The following is a 19,078-nucleotide window of genomic DNA, read 5'->3' on the forward strand; positions in this document are numbered from 1 at the left end:
AGGGCCGGCGATCGCAGGCTTTGAATGTTAATGAGAGGCTGAGGAATGCACAGCCAGCGGGAGGAATTGAAGCCGAGGTAATGTTGATGGTTAAGAATGTGGTGAACAGTTGATTGAACGGAAGGGAGATGAAGGGATTTGGGAGGGGGGGCAGGTACATGGGGTTTGGATAGTGCCCGTGTGGAGGATAAACAACATGGACTGGTTGGGCCGAGCGGCTGGTTGTCGTGTCGTAACTTGTGTTTAATTTGTTAAATAAAATTTCAACACAGGAAGTGAGATCTGTGGCCAGGGAGCGTCAAAAAATATCACCAGCCAGAATTATCCACATTAGTTCGGGACTACCCAAAGCCAACGAGGCTCTCCCGAAGCCCAGCCACCGCTGCGATGTGGGAAACACGGCAGGCAATCCGTGCACAGCAAGCTCCCACAAACAGCAATCAAACAATGACCAGATAAGAACATAAGAAATAGGAGCAGGAGTAGGCCAATCGGCCCCTCGAGCCTGCTCCACCATTCAATAAGATCATGGCTGATCTGATCCTAACCTCAAATCTACTATCACTCTACAACCCACCCGAACCCATGTGATCTCCCAGGAGAGGCGAAAAACCAGATAAAAATCCCAATGGCCAATTTGGGAGAAAAAAATCTGGGAAATTCCTCTCCGACCCATCTCGGCGATCGAAACTCGTCCAGGAGATCACTCTGTCCCTATATTTTCTACAGTACTTACCTTCTGTAAAAGGTGATATCTCCACCCCAGCCAGGAACAGGAATAAAACCATCTCCTGAAATCTAACACAGATTTAGAACACAAGAAATAGGAGCAGGATCAGGCTACACGGCCCCTGGGCCCACTCCGCTACCCACAGGGCCATGACCGTTCCGAACCTAGACTCATGTCCAATTTCCTGCCCGCTCCCCGTAACCCCTAATTCCCTTTACTTCTAGGAAACTATCTATTTCTGTTTTAAATTTATTTAATGATGTAGCTTCCACAGCTTTCTGGGGCAGCAAATTCCAGACCTACTACCCTCTGAGTGAAGAGGTTTCTCCTCATCTCAGTTTTGAAAGAACAGCCCCTTATTCTAAGATTATGCCCCCTAGTTCTAGTTTCACCCATCATCGGGAACATCCTCACCGCATCCACCCGATCAAGCCCCTTCACAATCTTATATGTTTCAATAAGATCGCCTCTCATTCTTCTGAACTCCAATGAGTCCCAACCTACTCAACCTCTCCTCATATGTCCACCCCCTCATCCCCGGGATTAACCGAGTGAACCTTCTTTGTACTGACTCGAGAGCAAGTATGTCTTTTCTTAAGTATGGACACCGAAACTGTACGCAGTATTCCAGGTGCGGTCTCACCAATACCTTGTACAACTGCAACAATACCTCCCTGTTTTTATATTCTATTCCCCTAGCAATAAATGCCAACATTCCATTGGCCTTCTTGATCACTTGCTGCACCTGCATACTAACTTTTTGAGCTTCGTGCACCAGGACCCCCAGATCCCTTTGTACGACAGTACTTTCCAGTTTCTTGCCATTAAGATAATAAATAAAGGAAGGCAAATGGCATGTTGGCCTTTATTGCAAGGGGGTTGGAGTATAAGAGTGAGGAAGTCTTGCTACAATTGTACAGGGCCTTGGTGAGACCACACCTGGAGTACTGTGCACAGTTCTGGTCTCCTTATCTAAGGAAGGATATACTTGCCTTGGAGGCGATGCAACGAAGGTTCACTAGATTGATTCCTGGGATGAGAGGGCTGTCCTATGAGGAGAGATTGAGTAGAATGGGCCGATACTCTCTGGAGTTTAGAAGAATGAGACGTGATCTCATTGAAACATACAAGATTCTGAGGGGGATTGACAGGGTAGATGCTGAGAGGTTGTTTCCCCCTGGCTGGAGAGTCTAGAACTAGGGGTCATAGTCTCAGGATAAGGGGTCGGTCATTTAAGACCGAGATGAGGAGGAATTTCTTCACTCAGAAGGTTGTGAATCTTTGGAATTCTCTGCCCCAGAGGGCTGTGAATGCTGAGTCTTTGAGTATATTCAAGGCTGAGATCGATAGATTTATGGACCCTAGGGGAATCGAGGGAAAGTGGAGTTGAGGTCGATGATCAGCCATGATCTTATTGAATGGCGGAGCAGGCTCGAGGGGCCGTATGGCCAACTCCTGCTCTTACTTATGTTCTCATGTGACAAATCAGAGGCAGTGGATGGGTTGAGAGAGATGGTGCTAAGATTAAACTTCTCCGCCCTCTTAAAGCTGCATGGTCCAACTGCTATAAATAGGCCAAGAAGGAGTCAAATTCTCCTTGCTATCTCCCAGGCCGCGATCAGGAACTCGCTGTGCACTGAATGGCGGACTTGTGACTATCTGACAATCATGTGATGTGATACCAACACATCGTGAACAGACAATTGACATTGTCCCAACAGGCCGATGTTAAGTGATACACAGATGGATACATCAATAAACACACACGTTGCGATTTACTTCAGGAAGCTGAGCCTGCAGGTTGGCCTTTTCTGCCAGAGAGTCATCGATTGATTCAAAGAAACTGCGTTCCACCACGTCAAAGGCCTGTGGAGAAGAGAACAAACAGGCCTCAGACTGTGCGGCCACTCACCCACTCCTTTCAACGCTGCCGGCTGCAAGGATCCCATGGCACATACATCTGGAGCAGCTTTCATCACTCCGGCACAGACAGGGGCTCACAACTCAGCAACGAACGAGCAGTCTCACTCAGAGACCTCAGGATGGCAGCGTGGGAAATGTCACATTGTGCACACTGGCACCCACCTGAGCTTGGACGAATGGTACACTGAATGGGAGGGAGCTTTACTCTGTATCTAACCCGTGCTGTACCTGTCCTGGGTGTGTTTGATGGGACAGTGTAGAGGGAGCTTTACTCTGTATCTAACCCGTGCTGTAGCTGTCCTGGGAGTGTTTGATGGGACAGTGTAGAGGGAGCTTTACTCTGTATCTAACCCGTGCTGTACCTGCCCTGGGAGTGTTTGATGGGACAGTGTAGAGGGAGCTTTACTCTGTATCGAACCCCGTGCTGTACCTGTCCTGGAAGTGTTTGATGGGACAGTGTAGAGGGAGCTTTACTCTGTATCTAACCCGTGCTGTACCTGCCCTGGGAGTGTTTGATGGGACAGTGTAGAGGGAACTTTACTCTGTATCTAACCCCGTGCTGTACCTGCCCTGTGAGTGTTTGATGGGACAGTGTAGAGGGAGCTTTACTCTGTATCTAACCCGTGCTGTACCTGCCCTGGGAGTGTTTGATGGGACAGTGTAGAGGGAGCTTTACTCTGTATCTAACCTGTGCTGTACCTGCCCTGGGAGTGTTTGATGGGACAGTGTAGAGGGAGCTTTACTCTGTATCTAACCCTGTTCTGTACCTGCCCTGGGTGTGTTTGATGGGACAGTGTAGAGAGAGCTTTACTCAGCATCTAACCCTGTGCTGTACCTGCCCTGGGTGTGTTTGATGGGACAGTGTAGAGGGAGCTTTACTCTGTATCTAACCCGTGCTGTACCTGCCCTGGGAATGTTTGATGGGACAGTGTAGAGGGAGCTTTACTCTGTATCTAACCCGTGCTGTTCCTGCCCTGGGTGTTATATTAAACTCCCGTGGCCAGGTTATTTAACCCAGTCAGTGGGTTTAATGTAGGCCCCGGTGACCAGATTAATGTGCCTGTTTGTCTAGGCTCCCCTGACACCGTGAAGAGGTCACAATACCTGCAATAGCACCTTGCGTACATCAGCGTCATTGTGACTCAGTGTCAGCTGTCCCAGCAACAGCTCTGCCGTCAGCCTCTGTGTCACAAACTTCGAGACTCGACTTCCGTCGTATCCGTTGAAGACCCCGTAGAGGAAACATTCGTCCTCACTGGAGGGAGAAACGCATTTAAGTCAGCTGGATTCTGAGTGACAGCTGCCTGAATGTGGAACATTGGAGAACCCCAAGTAACGCAATCACAGACATGAATCATGAAGGGTTTTGATAGAGTAAATAAGGGGAAAGAGCTTCCAGTGGCAGAAGGGTGCGACGTTCTTGGGCTGGACAGTGAATTGCTGTGTTCGCACAGACACAGGGCAGTTGTTAATGGACGGAGCCGCGTGTGGGGAGCAGACACTGGTGGAGTTCAACAGTGGTCAGTGTCGGTGCCGTCCATCTTCACCGGCGATGGTAACGGTCTGGATGAAGGCACCGGGGGCAGGGGAGGGGGGGAAACGACACACAAGAGCGCTAATTACACACAGATACGAGTGACAATTAGCACCTTGGATAGGAAGAGTCTTCGGGCGGATGTGGGTTCTGTTGCCCAAGTAAAGGGAGTGTTAGGATGTATATCTAGGATAATTAAATCTTCAATTAGCAGTACAATCCTCTCCTTGTACAAGGCCTTGGTCGGCCCACATCTAGAACTCCGAGTCCAGGTTTGGGCCCCTCACATACGGCTATCGAGGCCGGGACACACTTCACAGAAGAGCCACTCGATTGACACCGAGGTTAAGGGGCCCTTAGTTATCAGCACAGGCTGAGAGCTGGGACTTCTTACTTTGCAAGAGTGTAGACTAGGAGGGGACTTGAGTGAGGTCTTTAAAATAATGAAGGGAATAGGTTCTGTCTGTGGATAAGGTACCACGAATGAATAAGGTCAGAGAATGCAGAGTCAGGGGACAATGGCTAGCTGGATAACCAGGGGAGAACTGAGGGCAAGGAAGTTATATTAAACCTTTATAAATCACTGCTTAAGCCTCAGCTGGAGAATCGTGGACAATTCTGGGGACCACACTTTAGGAAGGATGTCAAGGCCTTGGAGAGGATTACATCGGATATACGGCACAGAAACAGGCCATTCAGCCCAGTCCATGCCAGCGTTTATGCTCCACTCGAGCCTCCTCCTGTCTTTTCTCATCTAACTCTATCAGCGTAACCCTCTATCCCCCTTCTCCCTCATATGCCTGTCCAGCCTCTCCTTAAATGCATCGATACTATTCGCTTCAGCCACTCCCTGTGGTAGCGAGTTCCACATTCTCACCACTCTCTGGGTAAAGAAGTTTCTTCTGAATTCCCTATTGGATTTCTTGGTGACTATCTTATATTGACGGCCTCTAGTTATGCTCTTCCCCACAAGTGGAAACATTCTCTCTGTATCCACTCTATCAAAACCTTTCATCATTTTAAAGACCTCTATTAGGTCACCCCTCAGCCTTCTGTTTTCAAGAGAAAAGAGACCCAGCCTGTTCAGCCTTTCCTGATATGTATATCCTCGCATTTCTGGTATCATCCTTGTAAATCTTCTCTGCACCCTCTCCAGTGCCTCTATATCCTTTTTATAATATGGCGACCAGAACTGTACACAGTACTCCAAGTGTGGTCTAACCAAGGTTCGATACAGGTTTAGCATAACTTCACTACTTTTCAATTCTATCCCTCTAGAAATAAACCCCAGTGCCTGGTTTGCTTTGTTTTATGGCCTTGTTAACCTGCGTCACTACTTTTAGTGATTTGTGTATTTGTACTCCGCGATCCCTTTGTTCCTCTACCCCACCGAGACTCGCACCCTCCAAGTAATGTGATCTCCCTATTCGTCCTACCAAAATGTAATACCTCACATTTATGTATTGAACTTCATTTGCCAATTATATGACCATTCTGCTACTTTATTAATGTCCTCCTGTAATTTGTTGCAGTCCTCCTCAGTATTAACAATCCCCCCCGCCCAAATTGGTGTCATCCGCAAATTTAGAAATTGTGTTTTTGATTCCAAAGTCCAAATCGTTAATATAAATTGTGAACAACAGTGGTCCCAGTCCTTTTACCCCGACTCTCTGCCTTGAAGCCAAGTAGCTATCCATTCTGCTACTTGCCCCCTGATTCTGCATTCTCTGACCTTATTCATTAATGGTACCTTATCAAAGGCCTTTAGAAAATCTAGATAAATTACATCTACTACATTACCCTTGTCTAGTCTCTCTGTTACCTCTTCAAAAAATTCAAAGAGGTTGCTCAAGCAAGACTTTCCCTTTTGAAATCCATACTGTCTATTCAGTATTATATTCTTGGATTTTAGATGCTCTTCTATTTTCTCCTTTAGTAGGGATTCCATTATTTTTCCTACTACTGATGTTAAGCTGACTGGTCTATAGTTCCCTGGACATGTTCTATTTCCCTTCTTAAATATCGGTATTACGTTAGCTATCCGCCAGTCCTCTGGCACTATACCTTTTTCTAATGAATTAGTAAATATGTGTAGTAATGCCTCTGCTATCTCTACCCTAGATTCTTTTTAAATGCGCGCGCCGCACCAGGGGTTTTTCCTCTTTGAGTTTGGTTAGTTTATTAATATATCTCTTTTTATTTTAAATGCAGTTATTTCATTACTAATCTCATGGTCCAATGTCATGTCCACCTGTTCTATCTCCCTGGTAAATACTGAAGCAAATTAATGATTTAATATTTCTGCCATCTCTCTATCACTGCCTGTGGTATTATCCTGTCCATCCCTCAGTGGCCCTATTCCTATCCCGGTGCAGAGATTTTTACTAGAATGGTACCAGGGATGAGGGGCTTCAGTTATATGGAGAGACTGGAGAAGCTGGGGTTGTTCTCCTCAGAGAAGAGGTGGAAGCAGATTCAATAATAACTTTCAAAAGGGAGATGGATAAACATTTTCCGGGCTATGGGGAAAGGGCAGGGGAGTGGGACTAATTGGAGAGATCTTTCAAAGAGCCGGCACTGGCACGATGGGCCGAATGGCCTCCTTCTGTGCTGTAAGATTCTAAGATACAAGTTGGGTGGCAGGAAGTCCTTTTCGTAGAGTGGTCGGCCCCTGGGACCAGCTGCCAGGACGTGTGGCGAGTGCGAGTATCCAGCAGGTGTGGATACTGATGATGTTAATTTATCAACATACGTAACACCAACAAACTACGAAAATTAGCTGGGGGAGAGAGAGAGAGAGAGTTATCCCCAGGTGATTTTGTATATTGGCTACTTCTTGATCAAGACAAAAAATTTCTTCAACGAAGCAGCTAATCTGAAGCCCACCTTTAATTCATGCCACGTTATATAAAGTCATATACATGAATCGAATACAGAAATTTCCTCTTTAAGGCTTATAGTCTCCATCACAACATTGATTAACTGCCTGCAACTGTATTCATCAGAAACAGGAATAGAAAGACATTCATATTGTTGCTGTCTGTATCCCAGGTACTGACCCCACTGGGGTCTAATAACCTATTCCTGTCACCAAGCAGGAGTGCAGGCCAGGGTGTGTGCTCCTGATGGCCCCAGTGCCACAACACGAAAGAGGGAAGTGTGCCAAGGTGAGTGTTGCTAATGAGGTCAGTGCCATCATGTTCAACAGGAGTGTGTGCCAGAGCAGTGCCACACACACCGAGGGTAGGACCCCATTCTCCTGCGCAACTTTCTCAGGAGTAACAAGGGAAGTAAGGAGCAACTCTTTCACCCAGAGTAATGAGTTCCCAGGAAAGGGCACTCGAGCACAGAGTATCAACGGGGATAACACCACCTTACATTTATAAAACTAGAGCCAGACCTTTCAGGAGTGAAGTCAGGAAACACTTCTACACACAAAGGGTGGTAGAAGTCATAGAGTCATACAGCACAGAAAGAGGCTCTTCGGCCCATCGCGTCCACGCCGGCCATCAAGCCCTGTCTATTCTACTCCCATTTTCCAGCATTTGGTCCGTAGCCTTGTATACAATGGCATTTCAAGTGCTCATCCAAATAGCTTCTTGAATGTTGTGAGGGTTCCTGCCTCTACCACCCTTTCAGGCTGTGAGTTCCAGATTCCAACCACCCTCTGGGTGAAAAAGTTTTTCCTCAAATCCCCTCTAAATCTCCTGCCCCTTACCTTGAATCTATGCCCCCTTGTTATTGACCCCTCTACTAAGGGGAAAAGTTCCTTTCTATCTACCCTATCTATGCCCCTCATAATTTTGTACACCTCAATCAGGTCCCCCCCCCTCAGCCTTCTCTGCTCCAAGGAAAACAACCCCAGCCTGTCCAGTCTTTCTTCATAGTTGAAGTGCTCCAGCCCAGGTAACATCCTGGTGAATCTCCTCTGCACCCTCTCCAAAGCAATCACATCCTTCCTATAGTGTGGCGACCAGAACTGCACACAGTACTCCAGCTGTGGCCTTACCAGCGTTTTGTACACCTCCATCATAACCTCCCTGCTCTTATATTCTATGCCTCGGCTAATGAAGGCAAGTATCTACACCATATGGATTGCAGCGGTTCAAGAAGGCGGCTCACCACCATCTTCTCAAGGGCAATTAGGGATGGGCACTAAATGCGGGCCTAGCCAGCCAGCAACGCCCACATCCCATCAATGAATAAAAAAATCCCATATGCCTTTTTAACCACCTTATCCACCTGTTCTGCTGCCTTCAGGGATCTATGTACATGCACACCAAGGTCCCTCTGATCCTCTGTCTTTCCTAGGGTCTTACCATTCATTGTGTATTCCCTTGCCTTGTTAGTCCGTCCAAAATGCATCACCTCACACTTTTCAGGGTTAAATTCCATTTGCCACTGTTCCGCCCATCTGACCAACCCATCTATATCGTCCTGTAGCCTGAGGCTTCCCTCCTCGCTATTTACCACCCCACCAATTTTCATGTCATCTGCGAACTTACTGATTATACCTTTTACATTCACATCCAAATCATTAATGTAGACCACAAACAGCAAGGGACCCACCACCGATCACTGCGGTACCCCACTGGACACAGGCTTCCAGTCACAAAAACAACCGTCCACCATCACCCTCTGCCTTCTGCCACTAAGCCAGTTTTGGATCCAATGTGCCAAGGCACCCTGGATCCCATGGGCTCTTACCTTCCTGACCAGTCTCCTATGCGGGACTTTATCAAAAGCCTTATCCACTGCACTACCCTCATCCACACACCTAGTCACCCCCTCGAAAAATTCAATCAAATTGGTCAGACATGATCTTCCCTTGACAAAGCCATGCTGGCTATCCCTAATTAATTCTTGCCTCTCCAAGTGGAGACTAATTCTGTCACTCAGAATTTTTTCCAATAATTTCCCTACCACTGATGTTAGGCTCACTGGCCTATAATTCCCTGGCTTATCCCTACTACCCTTCTTGAATAATGGTACTACGTTAGCTGTTCTCCAGTCCTCTGGCACATTTCTCCCCCCAGTCGCTCCCTCTCTCTCTTCCAACAACATGCCCTCAAAAAAGCCTCTGCACCGCCCCCCCCACTCGCTCTCTCTCTCTCTCTCTTCCCCCCCCCCACTCGCTCTCTCTCTTCCAACAACAACATGCCCTCGAAAAAGTCTCTCTCCTCTCTCTCCCCCGTCTCTCTCTCTCTCTCTCTCCCTCAGTCGCTCTGTCTCTCCCCCCTCAGTCTCTCTCTCTCTCCCCCCTCAGTCTCTCTCTCTATCTCCCCAGTCTCTCCCTCTCTCTCTCTCCACATCTCTCTCTCTCACCCCTCAGTCGCTCTCTCTCTCACACTCCCAGTCTCTCTCTCACACTCCCAGTCTCTCTCTCTCACACTCCCAGTCTCTCTCTCTCACACTCCCAGTCTCTCTCTCTCACACTCCCAGTCTCTCTCTCTCACACATTCCCAATCTCTCTCACTCCCAGTCTCTCTCTCTCACACTCCCAATCAAATTTTTCAAATTCAAATGCTTTATTGGCATGAAAGTTTACAGAGAACCATATTGCCAAAGCTTACATAGCAAAAAGGTACATTTTCAAACATTCTGTAGGTGTCAATCGATTTGACATTTGTTGGGTACATACAATATTACTTTTAAACAATATTAATTTTAAACAGTCTTTGTACTTCATTTGGTACGTTCAATATTAATTTTAAACAGTCTTAATTTTAAACAGTCCTCAGGTTGTGACATGTTGTTACATATTTGGCCCCAAGGTATGGTCTGTCTCCTTCTCCCAGGACTAATCTCAATTTTGACAGGTCATCCAATTCCTTGAAATCTGGGGTTGTTTGGCTTAGCTTGTTGAATAATATGTTTCTTGATGTGTTGAATTTTTCGCATTTTAGGAGGAAATGCATTTCTGTTTCAACCTCGCCGGCCAGACATTGATCGCATATTCTATTCTCTCTAGGCTGCCAGGATTTCTTGTATCTGCCTTTTTCAATTTCCAGTTGGTGGTCGCTTAGTCTGTACCTGGTGAGGGTCTGTCTCTGTTTTGTGTCTCTGATGGTCGTGAGGTAGTCTGCCAGTTTATATTCTCTTTTTAGGGCCCGGTAACATTCTAATCTGCTTTGGCTTTCGGTTATTTTGTTCCAATGTTCCAGGTAGGTTTCTTTGCATTTTTTAATGATTTGGTTCACTCGGATTGGTGTTTGGACGGCTGTGTTGGTCTGGGGCTGGTCAGGGTCCGGCTGAGTACTTAGTTTCAGTAGCAGCTGACTCAGGGGACTCTTTTCTGGGTTTAGCTCTTGGGTCTGAAAGGCTTTGAAATGAAGGGTGTCTGGGGAGCTAGATTTGAGGTGATTTAGGAAGTTTAGTGCTCGTTTTTGGATGTTTATTATCAGTGGGTATCTGCCTAGTACGGCTCTGCATGCATTTGTTGGCGTTTTTCTTTGGATGCGAAGGATGCTTCGGCAGAATTCTGCATGTAGGGCTTCTATTGTGTGTTTTTCCCATTTAGTGTAGCTTTGGTGATTTAGCGGGCCCCATACTTCACTACCGTACAGTGCAATGGGCAGGATTATGCTGTCAAATATTTTGAGCCAGATTTTGATTGGGATTTGGATGTTGTAGAATTTTCTTTTTATTGCATATAGGACTCTTCGGGCTTTTTCTTTTAGTGCATTCACTGCTATGTTGAAGCTCCCTGATGCTGTAATAGTTAGACCAAGGTAGGTGTAGCTCATAGTGTGTCCTATAGTGGTGTCACTGAGGGTAAACTGGTATTTGTTTTCCTGACATCTGGGCCTTTTTTGAAAAATCATGATGTTGGTTTTCTTTAGATTTACTGTTAGAGCCCAATTTTGGCAGTATTTGTCGAGTAGGTCTAGTTGTTGCTGTAATCCCTGTTCTGTGGGAGACAGCAGAACCAGGTCGTCCGCATAGAACAGGGATTTCACTTCTCCATCTCTCTCTCTCAGACTCCCAATCTGTCTCTCCTTCCCTCTCTCTCTCTCTCTCCCTCTCTCCTTCCCTCTCTTTCTCCTTCCCTCTCTCTCCTTCCCTCTCTCTCTCTCCTTCCATCTCTCTCTCTCTTTCCTTCCATCTCTCTCTCTCTCCTTCCCCCTCTCTCTCTCTCTCTCCTTCCCCCCCTCTCTCTCTCTCTCCTTCCCCCCCTCTCTCTCTCTCTCCTTCCCCCCCTCTCTCTCTCTCCTTCCCTCTCTCTCATTCCCTCTCTCTCTCTCCTTCCCTCTCTCTCTTCCCCCCAGTCGCTCCCTCTCTCTCTTCCAACAACAACATGCCCTCGAGAAAGCCTCGGCACCGCCGGGCTCCCCCAGCTAGTACTTATATAAAACACCTTAGGATTTTCCTTTATATTGCTCGCCAGTGTTATTTCATGGCCCCTCCTCGCTCTCCTAATTTCTTTTTTAAGTATCCCCCTGCACTTTTTATACTCCTCTAGGGCTTCCTCTGTCTTTAGTCCTTTGTATCTGCCAAAAGCCCCCTTTTTTTCCTAATCCATTCGCGTATATCCCTTGACATCCAAGGTTCCCTGGGCTTGTTGGTCCCACCCTTGACCTTTACGGGAACATGTTGCCATTGTACTCTCTCAATTTCCTTTCTGAAAGACTCCCATTGCTCCAATGTGGATTTTCCTTCAAGTAGCTGATCCCAGTCCACATTGGCCAGATCCTGCCTTATCATATTAAAATCGGCCTTCCCCCAATTTAGAATCTTTATTTCCGGTCCATCCTTGTCCTTTTCCATGACTACCTTAAATCTCACCGAATTATGGTCACTGTCACCAAAGTGCTCAGCTACTAACACTTCTACCACTTGCCCGGCTACATTCCCTAGAATTAGGTCCAGTACCGCCCCCCTCTCTTGTAGGACTTTCTACATGCTGGCTCAAAAAGCTCTCCTGGATGCACTTTAAGAATTCTGCACCCTCTAAGCCTTTCACACTCTGACTGTCCCAGTTAATATTGGGGAAGTTGAAATCCCCCACTATTATTACCCTATTATTTGCACACTTCTCTGAGATTTGCCTACATATCTGTTCCTCTATCTCCCCCTGACTGTTTGGGGGCCTATAGTACACTCCCAGCAAAGTGCTTGCCCCCTTTTTGTTTTTAAGTTCTACCCATATGGCCTCATTAGAGGAACCTGTTAATATATCATCCCTCCTTACAGCAGTAATTGACTCGTTAATTAATATTGCGACACCCCCTCCTCTTTTTAACCCCCCCCCCACCCCCCGTCTCGCCTGAAGATTCTATACCCCGGAATATTGAGCTGCCAATCTTGCCCCTCCATCAACCATGTCTCCGTGATAGCAACAATATCATACTCCCATGTGTTCATCAACAACTTCAGTTCATCCACCTTATTCACAAGACTCCTTGCATTAAAATAAATGCCATCCAGCCTTGCCCTACTCCCTTGTGCCGTTACATATTTGCTCTGCCTTCCAGACTGACTTGTTTTTTCCTCTATATTTGGCTGTACATCACCCCCTATTATAGCTCCACTCTGTATCCCATCTCCCTGCCAAGTTAGTTTAAACCCCCCCGAACAGTACTAGCAAACCTCCTTTAACTCCACTCATTTCCTCCAAATCAAAGGTGTTGCCATGGGTACCCGCATGGGTCCTAGCTATGCCTGCCTTTTCGTGGGCTATGTGGAACAATCTTTGTTCCAGTCCTACTCGGGTCCCCTCCCTCACCTCTTTTTCCGATACATTGATGACTGTATCGGTGCCGTTTCCTGCTCTCGCCCCGAACTTGACAATTTCATTCACTTTGCCTCCAATTTCCACCCTTCCCTCACCTTCACATGGTCCATCTCTGACTCTTCCCTTCCCTTCCTCGACTTCTCCGTCTCCATCTCTGGGGATAGGTTATCGACCAATATTTACTACAAGCCCACTGACTCCCACAGCTACCTGGACTACACTTCCTCCCACCCCGCCTCCTGTAAGGACTCTATTCCATTCTCCCAGTTTCTCCGCCTCCGCCGTATCTGCTCCGACGATGCCACCTTCCACACCAGTGCTTCAGACATGTCTTCCTTTTTCCGCAACCGAGGATTCCCCTCTACCGTGGTTGACACTGCCCTCGACCGTGTCAGTTCTATCTCCCGCACCTCTGCCCTCACCCCTGCCCCTCCCTCCCGGAACCACGATAGGGTTCCCCCTGTCCTCACCTTTCACCCCACCAGCCTCCACATTCAACGGATCATCCTCCGGCATTTCCGCTACCTCCAAAGTGATCCCACCACCAAACGTATCTTCCCCTCCCCTCCCCTTTCAGCATTCCGTAGGGACCGCTCCCTCTGAGACACCCTAGTCCACTCCTCTATCACCCCAAACAGCCCTTCCCCTTCGCCTGGCACCTTCCCGTGCAAGCGGAGGAGATGTAACACCTGCCCCTATACCTCCCCCCTCCCCACTGTCCAGGGCCCCAAACACCCCTTCCAGGTGAAACAGCGATTTACTTGTACTTCTCGCAATCTAGTATACTGTATTCGCTGCTCACGATGCGGTCTCCTCTACATTGGGGAGACCAAACGCAGATTGGGTGACCGCTTTGCGGAACACCTCCGTTCAGTCCGTAAGGGTGACCCCGAGCTTCCGGTCGCCTGTCATTTCAATTCACCGCTCCATTCCCACTCGGACCTCACCGTCCTTGGCCTCTTGTACTGTTCCACGGAAGCTCAACGTAAACTCGAGGAACAGCACCTCATCTTCCGATTAGGCACTCTGCAGCCTTCCGGACTCAATATCGAGTTCAACAATTTCAGATCATAACCTCGGCCCCTATTTCATTTTCACTTATATTTTTCCACTCCTTTCCTTTCTCCCCCCCACTTTCCTTTTGTTTCTCTCTCACACCTGGCAGCTATCTTTTGCCCTGCCAGTACACTTTACACCTAATCACAGCCTATTACCATCTCGTCTAGCTTCTAATCTCTTTTACTTCTTTTGGTTCTTTTATTCTTTTGTCCGATCGCAGCCCTGCCTTCGATCTAGTTCCTTTTCTCTCCAGTTTTGAAGAAGGGTCAAACCCGAAACGTCAACTCAAATTTCTCTCCACGGATGTTGCCTGACTTGCTGAGTTTTTCCAGCATTTTCTGTTGTTATTTCTCTCCTCAAGGATATTTGTCCCGTTCTGGTTCAGGTGCAACCTGTCCGACTTGTACAAGTCCCACCTTCCCCAGAAGCAGACCCAGAGATCCAGGAAACTAAAGCCCTCCCTCCTGCACCAATTCTTTAGCCATGCATTCATCTGCTCTATCCTCCTATTCCTATACTCACTAGCACGTGGCACTGGGAGTAATCCAGAGATTACAACCTTTGGTTGAATTTTTTGAGGAGGTAACAAGGAGGGTTCATGAGGGTACTGCATTTGATGTAGTTTACAGATTTTAGCAAGGCCTTTGACAAGGTCCCCCATGGGAGGTTGGTCAAAAACGTAAAAGCCCATGGATCCAAGGGAAAGTGGCAAGTTGGATTTAATACTGGCTCGGAGACAGGAAGCAGAGGGTAATGGGTGACGGGTGTTTTTGTGACTGGAAGGCTGTTTCCAGTGGGGTTCCGCAGGGCTCAGTACTAGGTCCCTTGCTTTTTGTGGTATATATCAATGATCTAGACTTCAACGTAGGGGGCATGATTAAGTTGTTTGCAGATGATACAAAAATTGGCTTGTGTGGTTGATACTGAGGAAGATAGCTTTAGAGTGCAGGAAGATATCAACTGGTCAGGTGGGCAGAAAAGTGGCAAAAGGAATTCAATCCGGAGAAGTGCGAGGTAATGCATTTGGGGAGGGCTAACAATGCAAGGGAATACACATTAAATGGTAGGACACTGAGTAATGTTGAGGAACAGAGGGACCTTGGAGTGCATGTCCACAGATCCCTGAAGGTAGGACAGGTAGGTAAGGTGGTTAAGAAGGCGTACAGGATACTTGCCTTTATTAGCCGAGGCATAGAATATAAGAGCTGGGAAGTTATGCTTGAACTGTATAAAACACTAGTTAGGCCACAGCTAGAGTACTGCGTGCAGTTCTGGTCACCACATTACAGGAAGGCTGTGATTGCACTAGAGGGGGTGCAGAGGAGATTTACGAGGATGTTGCCTGGGCTGGGGAATTTTAGCTATGAGGAAAGATTGGATAGGCTGGGGTTGTTGTCTTTGGAACAGAGGAGGCTGAGGGGAGATTTAATTGAGGTGGATAAAATTATGAGGGGCCTAGATAGAGTGGATAGGAAGGACCAATTTCCCTTAGCAGAGGGGTCAATAACCAGGGGCATAGATTCAAAGTAATTGGTCAGAGGTTTAGAGGGGATTTGAGGAGAAATGTTTTCACCCAGAGGGTGGTGGGGGTCTGGAACTCACTGCCTGAAAGGGTGGTAGAGGCAGAAACCCTCATCACATTTAAAAAGTACTTGGATGTGCAGTTGAAGTGCCGAAACCTACAGGGCTACGGACCAAGAGCTGGAAAGTGGGATTAGGCCGGAGAGCTCTTTGTCGGCTGGCACAGACACGATGGGCCGAATGGCCTCCTTCTGTGCAGTAAATTTCTATGATTCTAAGTTTGGAAGTCTCTTTCGCATATGGCAATTGATGCTAGGTCAAATGCTAATTTTAAATCCGAGATTTAAAAGGTATTAAGGAATATGGGGCAAAGGCGGGTATGTGGAGTTAGGCCACAGACCAGCCATGATCTCATTGAATGGCAGAACAGGCTTTAGGGGCTCAATGGCCGACTTCTGTTCCTAAGATTCAAATTTCAGGGACGGTACAAGTGTGAAACACCCTTGGGATGAGGTTTACAAAACTCAAGATAAATCACCTGCCCACAGCGCCATTAACATAGTGAAACATCTCAAGGCACTTTACAGGAATGGAAGATAAAATTTGACGCTGAGCCACATAAGGAGATATATGGACGGATGGCCAAAAGCTTGGTCAAAGAGGTAGGTTTTAAGGAGCGTCTTAAACAGATAACTACATCCTCTTTGGAGAGAGAGGCGATTGGTGAACCGAAGACAAGATGTCAGGTTCCACATGTACGCCGACGATGCCCAGCTTTACCTCACCACCACCTCTCGACCCCTCCACTGCCTCCGAGTTGTCAGACTGCTTGTCCGACATCCAGGACTGGATGAGCAGAAATTTCCTCCAATTAAATATTGGGAAGACCGAAGCCATTGTCTTCAGTCCCCACAACTTCTGTTCCCACTGACTCCATCCCTCTCCCTACCACATATCATCTCCATCACCAAGAGTGCCTGTTTCCACCTTTAGAACATCGCCCGTCTCCACCCCTGCCTCAGCTCATTTGCTGTTTAAACACTTATCCATACTTTTGTTACTCCCACACTTGACAATTCCAATACTCAACAACTCCTGGCCGGCCTCCCACAAACTTGAGATCATCCAAAACTCTGCTGTCCGTATCTTAACACGCACCTACATTGGCTCCTGGTCTGGCAAAACCTCGATTTTAAAATTCTCATCCTCGTGCTCAAATCCCTCCATGGCCTCACCCCTCCCTATCTCTGTAACCTCCTTCGGCCCTACACCTTTCTGCATACAGGCATGGACTGCTTCATTATCTGAGCAGTTGCAAATTGTGCAATCATGAGCGAACATCCCCATTTCTGACCTTATGATGGAGGGACGGTCATTGATGAAGCAGCTGAAGATGGTTGGGCCTAGGACACTGCCCTGAGGAACTCCTGCAGTGATGTCCTGGGGCTGAGATGATTGATCTCCAACACCCACAACCCTCTTCCTTTGTGCTAGGTATGACTCCAGCCAGTGGAGACTTCCCCCCCCTGATTCCCATTGACTTCAATTTTATTGGGACTCTTTGATTTCACACCCGGTCAAATGCTGCCTTGATGTCAAGGGCAGTCACTCTCACCTCACCTCTGCAATTCAGCTCTTTTGTCCATGTTTGGACCAAGGCTATAATGAGTTCTGGAGCCGAGCGGTCCTGGCAGAACCCAAACTGAGCATCGGTGAGCAGGTTATTGGTGAGTAAGTACCACCTGATAACACTGTCGATGACACCTTCCATCACTTTGCTGATGATTGAGAGTAGACTGATGGGGTGGTAATTGGCCGGGTTGGATTGCACCTGCTTTTTGTGGACAGGACATAACTGGGAAATTTTCCACTTTGTCGGATAGATGCCAGTGTTGTAGCTGTACTGGAGCAGCTTGGCTAGAGACGCGGCTAGTTCTGGAGCACAAGTCTACAGCACGATAGCCGGGATGTTGTCGGGGCCCACAGCCTTTGCTGTATCCAGTGCGCTCAGCCGTTTCTTGATATCACGTGGAGTGAATCGAATTGGCTGAAGGCTGGCTTCTGTGATGGTGGGGACCTCAGGAGGAGGGCGAGAAGGATCATTCACTCGGCACTTCTGGCTGAAGATGGTCGCAAACGCTTCAGCCTTGCCTTTTGCACTTGCGTGCTGGGCTCCACCATCACTGAGGATGGGGATATTTATGGAGCCTCCTCCTCCTGTTAGTTGTTTAATGGTCCACCACCATTCATGACTGGATGTGGCAGGACTGCAGAACTTTGATCTGATCCATTGGTTGTAGGATCGCTTAGCTCTGTCTATAGCATGCTGCTTCCGGTTTTTAGCATGCATGTAGTCTTGTGTTACAGCTTCCCAGGTTGGCACCGCATTTTTACATACGCCTGGTGCTGATCCTGGCAGGGGGAAGAGTATGTTCATATTATTGTTTCTCAGATTGTGACATGACAGCAAGATGCAGAATTGAAACTCACCGAAACCTCAGCCAACCATCCTCCAAAGTGTGGCCCTCAGTGCTGGTTCCATCCAACTGGTATACACGGTTTGTGCCGTAACCGATGCCTGACAGCTGGCACACGGTGAGGTCGTCTGTCCAGCTCGTCTGCTCCTGAGCACGATGGGAAATCAACCGTCAGTATCTAAACATGATGAAGACGGGCAATAATCCCAAAAACAGCAGCCACCACACACTCTCCTCCTGCACTCTGTCTAGGGGGGGGGGGGGCTGTGTCTCTAAACACCCACTCTCCGCAGTCTTGCTCTCCCTCCATCTTTCTCTCTCTCTCTCTCTCTTTCTGTCTTTCTCTTTCTATCTCTCTTTCTATCTGTCTCTCTCTTTCTATCTGTCTCTCTCTCTCTATCTGTCTCTCTCTCTCTATCTGTCCCTCTGTTCTCTCTCTCACTCTGCTCTGTCTGTCTGTCTCTCTGCTGTCTCTCTCTCTCTCTCTCTCTATCTGTCTGTTTCTCTATCTGTCTCTATCTATCTGTCCCTCTGTTCTCTCTCTCACTCTGCTCTGTCTGTCTCTCTGCTGTCTCTCTCTCTCTCTCTCTCTCTATATCTATCTATCTCTCTCTCTCGCTCTGCTCTCTCTGCTGTCTGTCTGTCTCTTTATCTGGCTCGCTCTATCTATCTCTCACTGTCTGTCTCTTTCTCTCCGTCTCTCTCACTTTCTTACATTTTGAACAACCCGTCTCCTCTGCGACGCCATTGCAGCAGAAATACGTCACGACCCGTCACAGCGCGACAGGAAATTCCTGGCAGAAGAGGGCGGGGCTAGAGACTTCAGGGGGCGGGGCCGCGATGAGACACCCGGCAAATAGACACCGGGAAATAGATACCCGGAAATAGACACCGGGAAATAGATACCCGGCAAATAGACACCGGGAAATAGATACTCGGCAAATAGACACCGGGAAATAGATACTCGGCAAATAGACACCGGGAAATAGATACTCGGCAAATAGACACCGGGAAATAGATACCCGGCAAATAGACACCGGGAAATAGATACCCGGAAATAGACACCGGGAAATAGATACCCGGCAAATAGACACCGGGAA

The 19,078-nt window shown here is 47.7% G+C and overlaps 1 protein-coding gene across 4 annotated transcripts in view; it reads right to left on the minus strand.

The window, feature by feature from the left end:
* tab1 (TGF-beta activated kinase 1/MAP3K7 binding protein 1) overlaps positions 1 to 18,787 on the minus strand; it is a 34,326-nt gene extending 15,539 nt beyond the window's left edge. For 3 of the 4 annotated variants that reach the window (XM_085969418.1, XM_085969416.1, XM_085969417.1), the window contains exons 1-4: positions 18,694 to 18,787; positions 17,992 to 18,125; positions 3,758 to 3,908; positions 2,498 to 2,596 (exon numbers count right to left, since the gene is read on the minus strand). In XM_085969418.1, the coding sequence (XP_085825544.1) occupies positions 2,498 to 2,596; positions 3,758 to 3,908; positions 17,992 to 18,125; positions 18,694 to 18,726 (417 nt within the window). In that variant the 5' untranslated portion in view covers positions 18,727 to 18,787. The remainder of the gene's footprint in view (positions 1 to 2,497; positions 2,597 to 3,757; positions 3,909 to 17,991; positions 18,126 to 18,693) is intronic. The other variant, XM_085969419.1, reaches the window with a different exon arrangement.
* Between the last annotated feature and the right edge of the window lie 291 nt (positions 18,788 to 19,078).

This window comes from Somniosus microcephalus, chromosome 28 (genome assembly GCF_052327205.1).
Source record: "Somniosus microcephalus isolate GS21.2 chromosome 28, FLI_Smic_1.0, whole genome shotgun sequence".
In the NCBI taxonomy this organism is placed as follows: Eukaryota; Metazoa; Chordata; class Chondrichthyes; order Squaliformes; family Somniosidae; genus Somniosus; species Somniosus microcephalus.